Genomic DNA, 18,974 nt, shown 5'->3' with positions numbered 1-18,974 from the left:
CATCATGTCATCTTTCTTAATGCGTTACTCTATTCTTTATGAACTTAATACTCTAGATGCATGCTGGATAGCGGTCGATGTGTGGAGTAATAGTAGTAGATGCAGGCAGGAGTCGGTCTACTTGTCACGGACGTGATGCCTATATACATGATCATGCTTAGATAATCTCATAATTATTTGCTTTTCTATCAATTGCTCAACAGTAATTTGTTCACCCAGCGTAATAATTATGCGATCTTGAGAGAAGCCACTAGTGAAACCTATGGCCCCCGGGTCTATCTTTTATCATATAAGCTTTCAATCTACTTTTATTTGCATCTTTACTTTTCCAATCTATATTATAAAATACCAAAAATATATTTATCTTATCATATTATCTCTATCAAATCTCACTTTCGCAAGTGGCCGTGAAGGGATTGACAACCCCTTTATTGTGTTGGTTGTGAGTTCTTGTTTGTTTGTGTAGGTGCGTGGGAGTTTTGAGGAGCCTCCTACTGGATTGATACCTTGGTTCTCAAAAACTGAGGGAAATACTTACGCTACTATTGCTGCATCACCCTTTCCTCTTCAAGGAAAACCAACGCAAGCTCAAGACGTAGCACCCGGCTGTATGGCGGCTTGCCGAATTGCCACTCCGACTCTGACAGCTTGCAGTCGGAGATGTGGTTCACTAGCCGGACGATCTCCGAGACCGGAATCTCCTTGGTGGACATCCGGCACGAATCCCGGTGCCCACTCAGGGCGCTGATGATGTGGGGACGACCTTGGAGGGGCAGCACCCGGCTCTCTACGAAGGGGGCCAGCAAGTCGGAGGGCCTGAGACGCTCCGAGTCGATCATCACCTGAAGTCGGGCGAGGGCGTTGGCGGAGGGGATCGACAGACTCTTCAGCCGGAAACTCTAGTTGGCACGGGGCTCGGCAGCCGGGCCAGCTACATAAGCCGGCAAGTTGACGTAGTTCCACTCCAGATTGAGGTTCTCGACGTAGAAATATGACCACTGCCACAGTTTTGCCGACTGCAGCAGGGCGATAGTCGGGAAGCGAGGCCCGCCCCTGGTCCTGGAGCGCTGCACCGTGATGTGGGCTATGCAATGTGCCGCCTCGCCCTTGGTGGTGGTGCCGAGCTTGAGGTAGAAGCGCTCTGCCCACAGCTCGAGTGTGGGCAGAGTGCCGAGGTAGCCTTCGCCAAACGTGACGAAGGTGGAGAGCACCACCACTGTGTTCGGCGTGAGGTGGTGGGGCTGCACTCCGTAGAAGTCCATTAGGGAGCGGAGGAACCCGCTCGCCGGGAGGCCGAAGCCGCGAAGAAAGTGCGCCCGAAAGACGACGTACTCGTCGTCCTTCGGTGCCAGAGAGATCTCCCAGGCAGGGGTAGACGCACCTTGATGTCGGCGTGATGAGGAAGACGCCGCGTCTTGCGCAGGAACTGGATATGATCCTCATGGACGGTGGAGCCGTCCCAGTCGCCGGCGCAGCCGCTGAGCGCCATGAGCTTCGTGCTCAGCAGTGGGGCGAGGTGGCAGCGACGAAGGAAGGGCCAGCGACGACGAACCGCAACAGCACTCCGGTGAGGGAAGAATGTGCAGCGGCAGCGAGGAAGAAGGCGCAAGGCAGCAAGGTAGAGGGAGAGGAGGGCGCGCGTGCATTCAGCTGCCCCTCCCCCCTACTTATAGCCTCGCGGCGGTGGAGCCGAGGGGGCGAGGCATGGGGGAATGTGGGATTAACTACGCCCACTCCCCCCCATGACCCCATGTTTTCTACGCCTTAAAGGCGTGTATTAAACCGCCCTGGAAGAGCAACCGTCCACCCCGGCCGTAGTGGATCCGCGCGCGTGTTGAGGCCCTGTAGTGGCGGGCATAGGCCTGCGGCAACGTCCCATCGCGCGTGTGGGCTTGCAGGCCAACCTGGCTGCCAGGCGCCGCGTGGCGGGCGGGTAGCGGGAGGCGATCCTGTCGCCAAGCCGACACGCCACCTGGTCCCCACCATGACTCTTCAAATTCCGCCAGGCGGCCGCGACTGCGTCCGACTCCTGGCACCCGGCTCCTCCCAGGCGGACGGAGCGGAAGGCGGAAGGCCACTCAAAGAGGGAAACTACCGAGGCTCCCCAGCTGCCCAAGCCGTAGAACCTCACCAGCTTTGGGGACTACTGATGGGGGTTAGACCCCGGGTAGCCTCATCTGCACCTCAGCAGATTTCAAGACATCGGGGCTAGCCTAGCCCCTCAGTCCGACCGGCCGCAAGGCCGGCCTCTATGGCCAGCTGGAGCCAACCGGCCGCCTCCTAGAAGGCGGCGCACCTCAAAAGGCGGCGAGGGTATGGGCCGACTCTGGGCAGGCGGCCCATCGCCGCCTCAAAGTCTACACCCACCTGCTACGACAAGACCGGGCATGGCAACAGTGCCACCTGCCACCAACGAATCCCGGAAGGAACGTGGCTACGGTGCAGACGTACCAGGCGGACACCCTTCGCCTGGCATGACACTGTAGCCATGTGGCCCATGACGATGCCTACGTTAGGCGGAGCCATGCCCCCACGACGGGTGGTCAGTGCGGCCCGCAGGCGGCTAGCCCCACCAGCCCGCTTATCCCAAAAGATGTTAAGGCCAGAGCAGGCGGGCTCAAGGGGAGGCTGACTCCTAGCAGGCGGCAACCCCTCCCATTGGAGTCTGTTCCCAATTAACCAGAGGTGACGGGGTGTGGCTACAGTGATCGCCCGCCAGGCGGTGATACTGTAGCCATGCGCCCCCGACCAAGCCATCGTCATCAGGGGCAGGGCTACAACGTAGCTTGGTCCCCCTGGTCCGCAGGCGACAGGCCCTACCTGTCGGCCGAGCTTACAGCAGCAGGCGGGACCCACCAGGTAGCGGGCACCAGCAGCCGACAGAGAAGCCGGAGCCCAGAGACACTGACGGCCGGGTCCCAGGACCAGCCGGATTACCATTGTACCCCTGGGGGTAGGCCTATATAAACCCCCCCAGGGTCACCCATGCAAAGTGTTCAACCTCTTTAGATCACATACACACACCCATAGCTAAGGAGAAGTAGTGCAAGTAGCCTTCTTCCTCCTCTAGCCCGAACAGCTCAATGAGCATCCTTGTACTTACTATTGATCATAGTGATGCAGAGACCCCGCAGAGCAGGACTAGGGGTGTTATCTCCACGGAGAGCCCCGAACCTGTGTTAGACCCGGCGTCGTTTGCGGTCTTGCCTACTCCCGCTTATAGAGCCCGACAATGTTCTATTGACCCCCTACATGATTAGCCACCCGTTGGCATATGTCGAGGAAATACCACGACAGCTGTCATGCACTTCTGGATTGAGGTGAATCCAAGTTTGCCGGTGCAATCCTTCTTGCACTTGAAGTAGCTGTCGAACTCCCGGATGGAATTCACAATCTCGAGGAAAAGCTTTTGGCTCATCCGATAATGGTGCCAAAATACTTTGTCGCCGTGCAGTAGAGCATCAGCGAAGTAGTCAGAGTAGAGCATGCAATAGCCTTCCAGTCGATGTCTGTTCTTTGCTTTCAGCCGCCCCGGCGCTGAGCCATCTCCCCACGGCTTTGCATTGCTCATGAGTAGGCCGGCCATAGTGACGAGGACCATGAGATGCTCTTCGTCCTGGATGTCGGCATCGGCTTCCTCCTCCAGCAGAGTCAAGAGTGCCTCCTCATTGTCCGAGTCCATCGTCGAGCAGACAAATCACCGAACACCTGGCGGGCGTGGTGGTCACACAGCGTCGGTATCCCGCCCTGCGCGGTCGGAGCATCGGAAACCTCGCCCAAGAAGGTGGTGGAGCGGTTGCCGTGACGAAACCCTCTCTCTTTTCCGGCGAGGAATGACCTATCTAGCGGTGCTGGGCGGCGGGCGTCGCCGGGATCGACAAGGTGGTGGGAGTCGCGCGCGAGGGGGGGGGAATCTAGACGTTTTGTCTTGACTGTTCGCCTGACAGTGTGGACCAGACGTGATTTTTTCTTCCGCCGGAGCCCCGAGCACCCCCAGTGCGCTAGGTTCGTCCTTGGATCGCCGGGCCCAAAAACGGGCCGAGCCGGCGGATTTCGGCATCTTAGGGGCGCGACTGGGGGTTTTTTTCGCCGCCGGCGCGAAAAAAGTCTCCCTAGGGGGCCTATTGGGGACGCGGGTGGTGGAGATGCTCTAAGATAAATACAATTGTGCTTCAACTTTAAAAATGAAAAATATAGTATGTGCTTCATGGAAAAAGAGAAAAGTATAGTCCGCGCCAAAAAATGTTGAAAACCCCAACCATGGTTCTGGCCTTCAGGTCTTTTTTTCTTTTTAAAATTATTATTTTTTGAAAAAAAAAGTTAATCAAAAACTATTAACATGATATCTACTCCCTCTATCCTATAATATAAGAGCATTTTTTACACTACATTAGTGTCAAAAACGCTCTTATATTGTGGGACAGAGGGAGTAATTTTGAAGAACTTGACACAAGAAATTCAACGGCTAGAACAGTTCAGTATTTGCACGCATGATTTAAGAGATAAAATATTTTGAATAAAAAAATTAACGGAAAAAAATAAAACTCCTAGGTAACGACAGGTGGTGCACATACAATACGTGGGCACCTGAGAAGATAGATGAGGAATGACCTCTACAAGGATAAATCTTAACCGGTGATTTCAGCGACCTACACGCCAATTTTTTTTTTGAGAAATCTCACACCACTTTATTATATAATAGCAATGTTCATAGGTACACGAAGCTGGTCATGGGGGACGCCCAGCCAAACATGCCGACCCCTAAGTTACAAGCGAACTTGGCGAGATTATGAGACTCGAAGTTCTGGTTTCTGTGCTCAAAGACAAAAACAACTGAATCGAAATTGCTTCTCCGGTGCGTTATTTCATGTACTATAGCCGAATGCGGACCTCCTGTTCCTTCATTGATATCTTGAACCACTCCTTTGCAATCCGAGGCAATCACCATGTTTGTCACCTGAAGATCCTCTGCAAGAGCTAGAGCCTCCCTGCACGCAAAAGTCTCCAGGGTTGTGGGGTCAGTGATGCCACGGTAAACTACCGCCGATGAGCCCAAGTATAATCCCGTGTGGTCTCGACACACCGTTGAAACTGCCCTGCCACGTCTATGACGCCCCACAGCTCCATCAACATTGATTTTCGCGAACCCCATAGGTGAGGCTAGCCAACTCCTTGGCCCTCCCCACGGTGATGCTACTTGTACATGGCGCTCATTAGGCTTCTCCAGTTGCTGCAGCTTGTTATATAAGAGGTCACAAACGATGAAGTGTGCATCGGGGATTGAAAAATGCCCTCGTGGATCGCCTTCCTTCTGGCGTACCATATCGCCCAAAGAGTCACCACCATCATTGTGAAAGACTTATGATCAAGCACATCATTCAGCCGAAACAGCCAATTCTTGGCGGTGTTCTCTCACTCTTCGCCATTTGCGCAACCAGACCCGGGTCAGATAATGCCCAAGTGCAGCGGGCCGACGTGCATGACACCAAAGCGTGACGCCATGAATTAGGAGTGCCACATAGCGGGCAAGCATCGCATGTTGCCATGTTCCTTCTGTTCAAAACATCAGTAGTTGGGAGAGAGTGGCGGGCTAGGCACCACAAGAAAACTCTGACCTTTGATGGCACTGTCAGCGACCAAAGTGAGGACCAGTCTCGCTCCTCTCTGTCATTGCTCGAGGACCCGCTCCTGCCTTCCAGCAAGTTTTCTCAAGTGATTTTAGTTTTGACCATAAACTTGTAAGTTGAGCTCACCGAAAATGGTCCCGTCTTCTCCGGATTCCATGCCCAAAAGTCCTCTATATTGCTAGTGCATCAGGGATCCTCAAAATCGCCTTTGCGTCAGTTGGCAAGAACAACGCTCGAACTAGGTTGTCATTCCAAGAACATGTTGCTGGAAGAAGTAGCTCGGAAACAAACTGAGGCGGGTCTTGGGCCAGAGACACAATCGGCCGCAAAGATCCCTCCTTGGATATCCAATTATGATCCCAGACCCTCGTCGTCTGTCCATTGCCGATCCTTCGAATTATGCCCTATTTTAGGATGTCTCGCCCCTCTAGGATAGCTCGTCAAATCTGTGATGGACGTGAGCCCAACTCTGCCATAAGAAACTCCGTGTTTGGGAAGTAAGATGCCTTGAGTATCCTCGCACTCAATGATGATGGATCCTGCAGCACCCTCCAAGCCTGTCTAGCTAACAATGCTAGGTTAAAGAGTTCCAGGTCTCTGAAACCTAGTCCTCCCAAATACTTATGCCTCGTCACTATCTCCCATGATACCCAAGACGGTTTCCATTGCCCCTCCTTGCATCCCCACCAAAATTTACGGATGATGGAATTTATATGTTAACATAAACCTTTGGGGAGTTTGAAACATGACATGGAATAAACCGGAATAGCTTGTGCAACCTTAATACCTCCTTGCCCCCGGCAGACAGACACTTGCCCATCCATCCTTTCACCTTGTCCCACACGCGATCGCTCAAGTGTTTGAAGGTGCTTTTTTTGAGTGTCCAACATCCGTGGGCATTCCAAGATATCTGTCGCTTAAGGACTCATTAGGTACCTGGAGACACCCCTTCACTGCATCTCTCACAATCTATGGGCATCCTTTACTGAAGTAAATAGTTGATTTTTCGTTGATAATCTGTTGACCCGAGGCCATACAATAAGTATCCAAAAGGTGTGACACTTCTTCTGCTCCATTCACGCTCGCCTTGAAGAATAGCAAGCTATCATCTGCAAATAAAAGGTGGTTCACCGATGGAGCCGATGGGGCCACCTTGATGCCGCTGAGCTGGGATGATCCCTTCTGAGATTTTAACAGGCACGAAAGGCCCTCTGCTGCCAATAATAAAAGGTATGGAGAGATGGGGTCTCCCCGACGAATACCTCTGGATGGTGAAAATTCTTCCAATTTACTCCCATTAAACAAAACTGAAAAAGAAACTGTTCTGACCATGTTCATGACAATGGAGACCCATGGTGCTGCAAAACCCAGTTTCCTCATGATAGCTTCCAAATAGTTCCACTCCACTCGATCATATGCCTTCATCATATCGAGTTTTAGAGCGCAGTAGTTATTGTTCTTTGACTTATTCCTCTTCATAAAGTGCAAACACTCATACGCTGAGATTATGTTATCAGTTATAAGCCTACCAGGCACAAATGTTGACTGCTCTTCAGAAATAACTTCAGAAAGTATTACCTTCAATCGATTAGCTAGAACCTTTGAAGCTATCTTGTAAAAGACATTGCATAAATTGATCGGTCAAAATTGAGATAAAAGAGTTGGTTTTGATACCTTAGGGATTAACACCAAAACAGTGTCATTCACACACTCCAGACTTTCTTCTCCTCGGACTATACTCCCAGAACAACACGTGTGACCACAGCACCACAAATGTCCTAGTGCCTCTGGAAAAAGTGCGCAGGGAACCCGTCCGGCCCCGGGGCCTTAGTAGGGAACATCTAAAAAAGCGCCTTCTTAACTTCTTCCTCCTTGTACGGCGCCATGAGAGTCTCATTCATCACTGCTGTCAGCTTTGAGGGGACATGTTGAAGCACGTCATCTAACCCCTCCACCCCTTCCGAGGTGTATAAGGCTTTATAGAAATCAAGTGCCAACTTCTGCATCTCTGATAAATCGTCTGTTAGCTGCCCATCTTGCTTCTGCAATGATTTTATCAATTTTTTGCGTCGCCTGTTTGAAGCTCGGAGGTGGAAAAGTGTGTATTCCTATCCCCTCTGACAACCATGCCACCCTTGATCGTTGGCGCCACATTATTTCTTCCCGAAGATATAGTTCGATCAATCGATCATTTGTTTTAATCTCAACATGGCTCGGTGCAGTCCTCGCCGGATCACTCCTGAGCCGCTCCAAGTCTTTCTTCAACCTCCTTATCTCTGACTTTACACTCCCAAAAGTTGACTTACTCCACTCGCCAAATTATTAGAGAAGGATTGTAAGTTTGCTCGGACTTTCGCTGCCGTTAGTTTAGGACCGTTCGCCTCCCATGCATGCTGGACCATGGGGATTAGCTTGGGATGCGTGTCCCACATGCACTTGTATCGAAACTGTATTTTTCCATGCTTTCTTCTATCCGGTGGATCCAGCCTTAGACTGATATGAGAGTGATCAGAAGTCGCAACTATGAGATGTTCCACCGCTGCTAGGGGGAACCAAGCACACCACTCGGGCGTTCCCAAAGCCCTGTCGAGCCTGACTCTTGTATATGATCCACCAGTCACCTTCTTTTCAAACGTCCACTTATGACCATGGTAGCCGAGATCAATTAAACCGCACACATCAACTGCATCACGAAAACCTTGAATCTGGGTTTGACTTCTCTGGCCAATTCCCTCGTTCTCATCATAGCAGAGAACCTCGTTGAAGTCCCCAATACACATCCACGACATGTTTTGGCGGGCTGCCAGGTTTTTCATCGTGTCCCAAGTTCTATAACGGAGGTGTGTTTGTGCCTCTCCGTAGAAACATGAGAGCCTCCAAGGATCTCCTCCCATGTCTGAGATCTTTGCATCAATATGATACTGCGAATAGCCCAAAATCTCAATCTTTATTTCGTTATTCCAATACAAAGCTAAATCACCGCTCCTATCGGTGGAAGGGTTCCGCAAAATAAGAATCAAAACCTAAAGTACTTGCCAAACTTTTAGCTCTATCTTGGCCAATCTGTGTTTCAACAATACAAAGTACTATAGGGGCAAACTTTAGAACGATTTCTCGTAGCTCTTGAACTGTCGGGGTGTTGCCTCGTCCCTGGCAGTTCTAGCTTAGGCAACTCATTGTGCTCGGCGGCCCTCCACCGGGGAGGCCGCCGCTTTAGCATTAGGATTCTTTAAGACCGTCGAGTTCTTCCTCCCACTCCAGTTCAACACCTTCTCTGTTTGTCGTGAGAGTCTTGAATGTTTTGGGTCTTGTTTCGGTGGTGGGCTAAGGGGTAGACTTGCAACACCACCATTGGTTTTCTCCATAGGGACAATATCCAGGCTTGAACTAGCCGCTGCGGGTGTGAGCCGACCCACTACCTCTTCAGATGTCCTTTTGCGGCTTGCATCATTCTCCTCCATCTCAGTATCCTCACCCTCCTTCTCATCATCCTGTGTTTTTGCCTCCTCCCTCTTTACCCCTAGTTCTTTGCCCATAGTTGCAGCGTCTAGAGCCCCATGCCGTAGTAGTAGGTGCCCTCAGGTTCTTGAAAACCAGGGCGGAGGGAGGGTGCACACCATCACCATGTTCCTTGAATTCGTGGCCCATCATACCACACACCTGACACCAATCGGGGAGTCGCTCATATTTCACCGCAAAAATTTCTCGCTGACCACCACGGACGATAGAAATCGCTTTCTTCAGCTGCTTACGAACATCCAGGCAAATTCTCACTCTATAGAAATTACCTTCAAAGTCAAAAGATGACGGCTCTGACTCCACAAAATTGTCGATCTTTGCTGCCAAGGACTTGACCTTTCCGTGGTAAGCAATGGGTAGGTCAAGGATTCTCGCCCAAATCTCAAATTTAAAAAAGCTCAATTGATGTGGGTTTAGATGATCACTCTTTCCCAATCCCCTAGGCACTCAAACTATACATGATGACCAAGTTCTCCGCTAGGGTTTTGATCTTGACCCTTCTTGCTAGATCCCGTGCTGACCGCATGTTGCGGAAGAACCAATAAGTGCTGAAAGTTTTGTCGATGTGAACACGAACCAGGGTCATCCATCTGAGATCCTCCTCTGGTGGCGCCTCCTCCTCCTCGAAGACGACATCATCTAGGTCATCTTCTTTCAGGGCGAGTTCCTCCATGAGGTCCTCGAGCTTCCCCTTCCCCTTGCTACCGGACACGACCGGAGTGCCTTGCTTCGCCATCTTCAGGAACATCAGATCCGATCTCACAGGTTCGACGCCGCCAACACAGCCAAAACCCTAAACACCTCCAGCCACGCCTAGCCTCCCACCAAGGCCGGGAAGCAGTGCTAGACTGCCCCGTAGTCAGCCCGAGCTCAGGGGAGCGGCAGTGAAGGACAGAGTTTCTCAACGTCGCCTGTGGCGGCGAGAGGAAGCCAAAACCCTAGCAAGAGGGAAAAAGTTTTGCATCCGCCTCTTTCTGCTTAGACACCTACACGCCAAGTAAATAACTTTTTTTAAGCAACTAGTGATCCCATCAAATACTTTTTATATATAATAGATGCTCTTAGAACAGCTGCAGTGCAGGCTGAAAGTGAAAACTGGACACACCGCTATTGAGAAACAGTAAAACTGAGCCACCTACGATGCCTCACAGCGACTTGGGGCTCTTTACCGTCCGATCACGTAGTTGAACGTCTCAGATCTTTCACAGTCGTCCCGCATCGTCGCTGAGGCACTTTCGGGCATGAACGAACCCCGCTCGGGCCGCTGCTCCGGAAACCGGTCTAGGTGGCCTGTGGTTGAGCGGGCCTTTTCCAAGTGGGAGGGGCGCCCACTCACACGGTTTGGACGGCCCATTATCACTTCTTTGCTTAGTGGCCCGCCGAGGGTTTGCTTCTCTGGCGACAGACCGTTCAAGATTTACACGACATGGAGGGGCGCGTCGCCTCCTTCGCCTCCACGACGACCTCGCCTAGACCGGGACAGGGCGCTCGATCTGCGTCCCCAGTGACTGACATGCTTGTTCCAGAGTTGCCCGCCATGTTCTATTGGCTTCACCTCTGACTGATTCAGCCATTCAGGTTCCCTCTTCTCTCTCTCTCTCTCTCTCTCTCTCTCCAGATATTAACGCAATCTGACCAACATAATTTGCTGCATGTCATTCTTCCAGACTCTGTCACTGAATCCTACCCTAGCGAGCAACCATGGTTGAGAGATCCCACGGCCAGCGACGGCGCACGGGATGGCGGCTGGACGCCTTCTCACCTTTCAGTGTAGGAAGTTTTGGCAACATGATACAAGTAAGGAGTAGATAAGGACTAAAATTGTTGCTCTGCTGATGATCTATATGTGAGCACGATCATATTCCCATTGTCGTGTGCATCTGCTTCACGTTTATTTATTTTCCAGGAAAGAATTTGAGGATCTTGCGTATATTTTGACGTCAGTTGTGCTCGAGTAATATAAAAATTGGGGGTACCTAGAGTTTTCACAATTGATAACAGGTGGATTAGTGACAATTGAGTACTACTGGTTAGACCTTGTGTCTTATCCATGATTTGGAGCTATACCTCATGTGCAATTGGTAGTTGGTTGAAATCGAGTGATCAGAACACATCCCCCTCATTGGCCATATTTAGTTATTTCATGAAAATTTAGATTATTTGGACTCCCCGAACCATATAGATATATCATTATTGCTGACCTTGAATTGATAGAGAAAATTTGTGATTTAGGTATATATATTATTCGTAGCATGGTATCATATATAGCATTATAGAACATAATTTTTTAGAACTTACCCATTCTTCACTTGTTAATGGGCACTTCTATTTCCAATTTTGAGAAAGGAGATGGAGTAAGTTATTTATCTCATTTTTAACCGATCTCCAAGAACTTAGCTCCCCTACTTTAATTTAATTTATATGTGATTTTTATTTATTTCATAACTTTTAAGAAGTATAAAAAATAAAAATATACATCATTTGCACATTTATTTTTGGCTTACGTGGTGAGGTTAGGTGTGCAACAATTCAAAGATTCAACGATGGTTAAAATGCTTAAGGAGGACAATTTTGTATATTGCCTTTACAACTACGAGGCTTGACATAAAAACAACACAAATTTTCAAGCGCAATTTAAAAGAAACAGAAGCAATATCCATTCTTTATTACCCTACCTTTAGGTATAAACCACCCCTTGTTTTCTCACAATGAATCATTCATGTATCCTCACTTTCGAGTGTTTCGTATTTATTACATATTATAACTCTAATTTTTTTAGACAATATCATCGTTACTGTTTTAAAGATGGACGGCGGCGGCAGAGCGCGCCTATATGATCTAGTCCTCTGTACAGCCTAGACAGAAGCCCAGCACAGCATACTCCTCATTCACTTCCCCTAAAAAATAAAAAATAAAAACTTCCCCCGTCTTCCAGTTCCACGCCAGACCTCACCTCATCTCGCCGCCGCGCACCCAAAGCCTCGCCGGCGGGGACGGGAGCACCTCAAACGGGCTTCCTCGCCGTCACTCGCTTCTCGTCTGGTACGTACGCCACACTCTTCGTAGATCCTCTCTTCCTTCCTTCCTGCTCCCTTCACCCATGTCGACGGATCTGCAATCTCTCCTCCCCCGCCCCCGTTCGCAGATTGAGTGCCTCCTCTCCCCACGGCGATGGCGGACGGATCCAGGGACATTAGCAGGCGGCGGAATCCGGCGGACAAGCTCACCGAAGACCTCCTCGTCGAGATCCTGTCGCGCGTGCCGTACAGGTCGCTGTGCCGCTTCAAGTGCGTCTCCAAGCGGTGGCGCGGCATCATCTCCCACCCCGACCACCGCAAGGCGCTGCCGCAGTACCATCTCCATGACCTCGCTGGCTTCCTCTACTCGAGCCGCGGCCCCAGCACTGGCTATTTCTCAACTGACAATTTCACCCATGTCTCGGCGGGAGGCCGTGCTCCTATCCGTCCTTCGCTCCCCTTCCTGCCTGACTGTCATCAGTTCCACCTTCTGGACAGCTGCAACGGCCTACTCCTCTGCCGCCGCTTCAAGACCTTTGGTGCGGGGGCATTTTATTACGTGGTGTGCAATCCTGCCACGGAGAAATGGGTCGCCTTGCCCGGCATCTTCAGCAAGATGCAGACAGCTCGCTTGGGGTTCGACCCGGCCGTCTCCTCGCACGTCCAAAACCGGCTAGGATAACGAGTATAAGTTCCTCTGGCAATGGTTTTCTGCATTTGGTTGACATCTGGTCTGCGGTGGTGGTGGCAGTGGATGTGGAGGGAACTACTTGGAGGGTTATTCCTATGCCATGCAATCTGTTTGGCTCTACAATAGATCTTGCTGTCGGGTTCACTGATCTGTCTCAAGGGCGTTTGTATTTCGCAAATATTGATCATCATGATTGTCACAAACTATTGATCTGGGTTCTTGAGGACTACGACAGTGAAGTGTGGGTATTGAAGCACAGCGTTAGTCCTTTTGATCTACTTGGAGTGAAGTATGTCCATCGGGGAATCAGGTTTCACATTATCGCCCACCTCCCGCAACGAAACATGATTTTCTTAGTTTATGGGCATGACAAAGAACTCATGTCTTATGAAATGGATAGTGGAAAAGTGCAGCTCATCCGCCATCTTGGAAATGGTTCCATGGGACCCTATTTTCCTTATGTTCCCTTGTACTCGGAGGAATTGGCAGATTGGAACTGATAGTCTGGCTTGCATATCGCCATTCCATTGTCGACCTTTCAGATAATGTTGAATCATAGGTCCCTTGTAATATCAGCAGCTATCCGGTTAGATCCTTCTGATGTTGTGTTACTTCTCTTTTGTTGTCGGGTGTACTCTGTAACCTAACTTTATGGGGCTAACTGTTCTAGTTAACTTAGTAGTGCTAGCTGCTTGTCTTGTGTAAACATATACTATGTGTTTATGGTTGGTAGCAGCATACGGGCAGCAGCCTTTGCTATTTAACTTTATGGAGCTACCATTTATTTGTACCACGGCTGCTGTTTGTGATGTCCAGATTGTTGTGTTGGGCTCTTAGTGGATGCCCTCTTTTACAAATATTATATGTGTATTATATGTTGAAGCTTATTGTGCATTTTAGCTATGTAATTGTATGGGCAGTAAAGCATGGGAGGGAATTTATGTTTTATTCCTCTTGTCATTGTAGTGAACAGTAGAGCATGTGAGTTTATGTTCCTTCGCTCCTGTCAATGTTGAAATGATCTGCACTAGTGAAGCAAAGCTATTCTTTTCTGTGAGATGCTGTTTAGTCTGGAGTTTACAGCATCAAAGGTAAAAATTTCTTCATTCCATCAATATAACAGCTTGATTCACTCTGTTTAATCTGTCGGATCCCAAGTCTACTAACCTTGTGTTGATTTGATCTAGAAAAATTGCCTGATTTACTTCCTGCTGTACTTAGTTGCAATGTCTGATCTTTGCCAGCGGATGCTTTGAGCTGTCGTTTAATTTGATACAGAAGGATAGGTGCCATCTTTTTCAGAGCCTCTATGGTATATCCAGATTATTTATCGGGATATTTACAGTAGAACTCTTGGAATTTTAGCCTCCGTGCGCCCTGACCTTTGTCCCTGCTGGTGCCTCACGTCCAAATGGGTTAAATAAACAGATTTTGCAGCGTCGAAATGGGTATTAAATAACAGATTTTGCAGATTGCGAGTTCAGGTGTAACTTCAGAATGAATTCTACGTGTTACAAAGCCAAGGTGCATCTTGATCGGATGATGGCAATCAATCACGACATTGCTGGTCCGATCATCTCCACGACGGGCATTCGGGCCGTTCGATCATCTCTACGACATTCGGACCGTCCTCATAATGTTGAGGAAGCTCGGGAGCGAGTAAACCACAAGGCTCGAAAACAAACACCAAATGATGTAACCTCTCCAAGTGAGGTGACCAGACCCAAAATCCATCTTCAGGTCATGCGCTGATGAGCACATTGATCTATCCATGTGGCGGTGATATTGCTCCCCAGCTACCTGGATGGATCTCTTTTCTTCCTGTAAAACAATGGGAGTTTCTCTGAAAATATGAAGCAACAAAACCAATCCTAGTCTCTCAACCTAGATGCGAAGTTGCAGACAGGATGACATTACTACTATCTTGCACCCAACCAAACCCTAACACCACACATAGGTACAACCACTGCCTCATCCCTCATAGACAAAACCGCCGCGGCACAAGAGAGTAACTTATATAAACAAAACCGAAGCTCAAACAGGTTCCTTATATATACTACCAGTACATGTTTATTGTTCTTCAGCAGAACAGTAAATACATGCTTTTTAGCTGCAGGAACAGGAAAATGGTTCGCCGGAATCAGGCCTTGTACACGGCGCAGGCCTTCTTGGGGATCCTGGTCCTCGCCCTCTTGGCGTCGACGCTGATGCGGCACGACACGTGCACCCTGTGCGTCACCCGCACCAGCTTGCCGATGACGTAGCCCCGGGAGACGAGCTCGAAGTCCACCGTCAGCGGCACCGTCACGTCGTTGCCGGACAGCGAGAGCCCGCCCCCCGCGCCGTAGAGGGGCACCTTCTCGCCGTGGATCACCGCCGACACCAGCCGGTGGCTCTTGCTCGGCTGGTAGTACTTGTGAACCTGCGTTCACATAGGAGAAACGGACAAATGAGTTGCCAGGAAGAAGAAGAAGCGCCGACAACAGGCACCTCTCTCTAGGCTGTTACCCAGAAACCAAAAAGGGGCAGGGGACGCTGATGGATGGGCATACCTGTCCAACCCCGATGGCGATCTCCGAATAGAGCAGGCGGACAGGGCCCGAGGAGACATGAATTCCGAACATTGACGCAGGGTTGTACACCACCATGTTGAGGGAGCAGTTGAGCGTGACCATCTTGGTTGGAACCCCGCTGTGGTCTGTGCCCTCTCCGGCATAGAAGTTGTCCATGGCTATGCTCTGCGCAGAAACAGAGTAAAAAACAGGCTCCTGGTTAGTAGTAGAACATTTTTTACAGAACCTTCACACTGAGAAATTCAGATCCGCAGCAGAAGTTCACCGTACCACTATGGTACAAAGGTAGTACATTGTACTGTGTTTTATAACTACTGTGAAACTTTTTTGTGAACAGGGGAGGGTTTGGAAATGCGAGTGAGACAGTCGACAAGCTGGGCTGACCGCAGTGGCAGCCGACAACATCTCCATCATAAACAGCACAACGAAGAAAATAAATTTATCTTGCCTCGTGGTCATTGTTTTATGTTTCTCTCTCTGTATAGTATTTATTTATTTAGTGGCCTAACACTAACGTCCAACGAAGTTTGGTTTTTCGAAGATGGGGTCAGAAAATGCCCAGCGAAGAAGCTGTTTGTTCTTCAGTCAGCGGTGCTTTGCCTTCGATTAACAGGATTTACATTACTAATGGTAAAAAACAAATACCCTTTGATTTCGTGTTCAGAGTAAGGAACCAATTGTAGAGAAAACAAAGCTCGAATGGATCTACCAGTAAAAAAAATTGTCTGCACAATTCAGAGTCTTTGCTAACCATTCTACCCGGAGATTTAAATTAAATTAGTAATGTAATTGATGTTTAAATTCAATCTACCCGGAGACACAAGTGAAACTGGAGCAATTGATGTTTGAATTCATGTCATATTATCATGTAGGAAAATTCAGTTCAGAGTGTGCAGAGGAAGTAAAACAAACACGGTGGATGCATGAGATGAATGGATATAGTATGGGTGTACTACCTTGACGAGGACGTCGGGCTCGTAGGGGCGGGCGGCGCCCCAGACGATGAGGCAGATGACGGTGAAGAGCAGGAGGAAGCTGACGAAGGCGAGCGCGAGCTTGCAGCGGCCGGAGAGGCCGCTGTCGCCGCCGGAGAGGCCCTCGTAGGAGCCCTCCTCCTCGATGACGCTGCACTCGGGCCACCCCTTGGCGTTCACCGCCTTGAGGTCGCCCCCGCCCCCGCCCTTGCGCCCGCTGCCGCCGCGGAGGATGCCGGAGAAGCGGCTGACGGAGGAGGCCCGGGAGTGGCGGCCGTAGGACGGGTGCGAGGGGGACTCGTTGGGGCTGTTGTACACCGGCGTCGCCTGCATCGACGACGACTTGTACCCGCCGGCGCCCCCGCCGTCGTGCGCCGAGTCCCGCGACGGGCTCTGCACGTAGTACGCGCCGCCGCCGGCCCCCGCGCCACGCTTCGGCGACCGCGGCGGCGACGACGCCGCCAGGCTCGTGATGTCCGAGTCCGACTTGCCGTGCATCATCTCCGCCGCTGCCGTCCTCCTCCGGAGTCCGGAATCCTGCCACGAGACACCGGCGAGCGCCCACGATCAAGAAAACCGAAAGAGCGAAAATGGAAAAAAACGAGAAGCAGACCGCGGCTCTGCGGGAGGGTTTTGGGTTCCGGCCCGGCCGGATCGTACCTGCGGCGGGAGAAGGCAGATGAGAGCTCCCGGAGGCGGCAGCAGGGGAGTGAAGGTGGTGGTGGTGGGGCGGCGGGGAGGAGGGGGAGGCGGAGGCAGAGCGGGGGTGGGGTGGAGTGGAGCAGTGGCAGGGGAGGGAGCACTAAAAGAGGGGGACGGGAGCGGTAACGCGCCGGAAAGGGCCGGGCCAACCTCCGCGCGCGGGATCCTCTGCGGCGGTGTGCGGTGGCGCGTGCGGGGAGCAGGTGATGGATCCAGTAGCCAGTAGGTAGGTGGTGGTGAGATTTCGCGGCGCCGTGGGGTGAATGGTTTATTGGAGTGTCGGCAGCGCAGAGAATGTCTCCTCCCGCGCCGGGACCGAGGGCGCGCGTGCGTGTCACCCAGCCTCCGGTCACACACACTCCTCCCTCCCCTCTCCCCCTATTCTTTTTTTTTTCGAGGCCCTTTCCACACTCTACCTCTAAAAAAAAGTTAACATGCACGAGTCCATCTTAAGTCGTGTGCGTCGACCGATGCAGAGGTTGGGGCTCGGCGATGCAAAAGGGCTAGCGTGCACGCGTTCATCTTAAGTCGTGTGCATCGATCGGTGCAGAGGTTGGCGACGTGAAAGAACTAGCGTGCACACATCCATCTTAAGTTGTGTCCGTATGCATCGATCGGTGCAGTTGTTCTGGCTGACGAAGCCCACCACATAGGGTTCGTGGCGCTTGCGTCGATGAGTCTAGCATGTATCGGGTGGGATCTCTATCCCCGGATAGCTCTCTCGTGCTCTCGGCGTCGTCTTTCGAGAAATTTCCATGTCGATCCAGGTTATCTCTTAGTTGGCGTTTTGGCTCGACGTTCGCAGTGCCAAGCGTACACGTAATGGTTTTTGCACTGTCGGTGGAAGCAAAATATACTGGGCGATAGTTGAAACTTATTTGGTTTACTATATAGGATGAAATGGCAAACATTATGAATGGAGTTTCGGTTTGTGCGGAGAAAACATTTGATTCACTGGTATGCGCTTCCGACTCCATGAGTAAAAAATTCAATGGGCATATTCCATTCAATTTAGGAATCCTCATACATCTCTGCTAGTCGATTATTCACTTTATGATTCTAGCTCTCTTTGATACACAATCCTCTTCGACAACAAGGATTTTCTTCCCTGTCTCAAGGTTGACTAAGCTTCTGGTGAATGGTGACACAATTATGTGAGGTCAATTTGCTAGACGGGTTGATGAATATGGCTCGATGTAGACTAGTGGGATAGCCTTCCACGTTTCATGTTCCTCTCCCGAATGGTAACTATTTCTCAAACTTCAAGATCTCGAACCGGTTTGCTCCAAAGACTTTATCTCTCGTGCTTCGTACGACATGGTTCGAGACATTTCCACGCCACCCAAGTTATCTCTTAGTTGGCATTTGGCTCCACGTTCACGATGCCATGCGTACATGTTAAGGCTTTGCACTGTCGGTGCAAACCCTATATGGGACGGTAGTGGAAACTTATTTGGTTTACTATGGAATGCAATGACAGTCATTATGGGCGGAGTTCGGGTTGCGTTGAGAAAACATTTCCTCTAGTGATATGCACTTCCAACTCCGTGTGTACAATTCCAATGGACATATCTCATTCAATCAGGGAACCCTTTTGGCTCTCTGCTAGTCGATCGTTTACTTTATGATTGAAGTCTCCATTTGATACGCAATCCTCTTCGACAAGAAGGATTTTCTTGCGTTTTCAAGGTTGATTAAGCTTCTAGCGAATAATGAAAAAAATGTGAGGTCACTTTGATGGACGGATTGATGAATATGGCTCGATGTAGACTGGTGGGATGACCTTCCACATTTCATGTTCCTCTCCTGAGTGATAACTATTTTCTCACTTCAGAATCCTGAACCGGTTTGCTTCAAAGACTTTATCTCTC

The 18,974-nt window shown here is 50.3% G+C and overlaps 1 protein-coding gene and 1 pseudogene across 1 annotated transcript; one reads left to right on the top strand and one right to left on the bottom strand.

The window, feature by feature from the left end:
• The first annotated feature begins 12,194 nt into the window (after positions 1–12,194).
• LOC123156891 (F-box protein At5g07610-like) lies at positions 12,195–13,647 on the top strand (annotated as a pseudogene).
• A 1,204-nt stretch (positions 13,648–14,851) lies between these two features.
• Positions 14,852–17,285, bottom strand: LOC123156892 (uncharacterized). Its single transcript, XM_044575087.1, has 4 exons — positions 17,062–17,285; positions 16,384–16,938; positions 15,407–15,592; positions 14,852–15,276 (listed from the first exon to the last, which is right to left on the bottom strand). The coding sequence occupies exons 2-4, from the start codon at positions 16,900–16,902 to the stop codon at positions 14,995–14,997; spliced, it is 987 nt and encodes a 328-aa protein (XP_044431022.1). The 5' UTR covers positions 16,903–16,938; positions 17,062–17,285; the 3' UTR covers positions 14,852–14,994.
• Positions 17,286–18,974: the final 1,689 nt, after the last annotated feature.

The sequence above is a fragment of the Triticum aestivum genome, chromosome 7B (assembly GCF_018294505.1).
Source record: "Triticum aestivum cultivar Chinese Spring chromosome 7B, IWGSC CS RefSeq v2.1, whole genome shotgun sequence".
In the NCBI taxonomy this organism is placed as follows: Eukaryota; Viridiplantae; Streptophyta; class Magnoliopsida; order Poales; family Poaceae; genus Triticum; species Triticum aestivum.
Note: the sequence above shows the minus strand (reverse complement) of the source record. Positions and strands in the feature narration are given on the sequence as shown.

What these genes read in the sequence shown, in the direction of transcription:
- LOC123156892 (XM_044575087.1), bottom strand. Translation starts at nt 16,902, where the DNA reads ATGATGCACGGCAAGTCGGACTCGGACATCACGAGCCTGGCGGCGTCG. An exon ending in AGCCCGACGTCCTCGTCAAG is followed by an intron (nt 15,593 to 16,383) that starts GTAGTACACCCA and finishes GTTTCTGCGCAG; the next exon opens with AGCATAGCCATGGACAACTT. An exon ending in TCGCCATCGGGGTTGGACAG is followed by an intron (nt 15,277 to 15,406) that starts GTATGCCCATCC and finishes ATGTGAACGCAG; the next exon opens with GTTCACAAGTACTACCAGCC.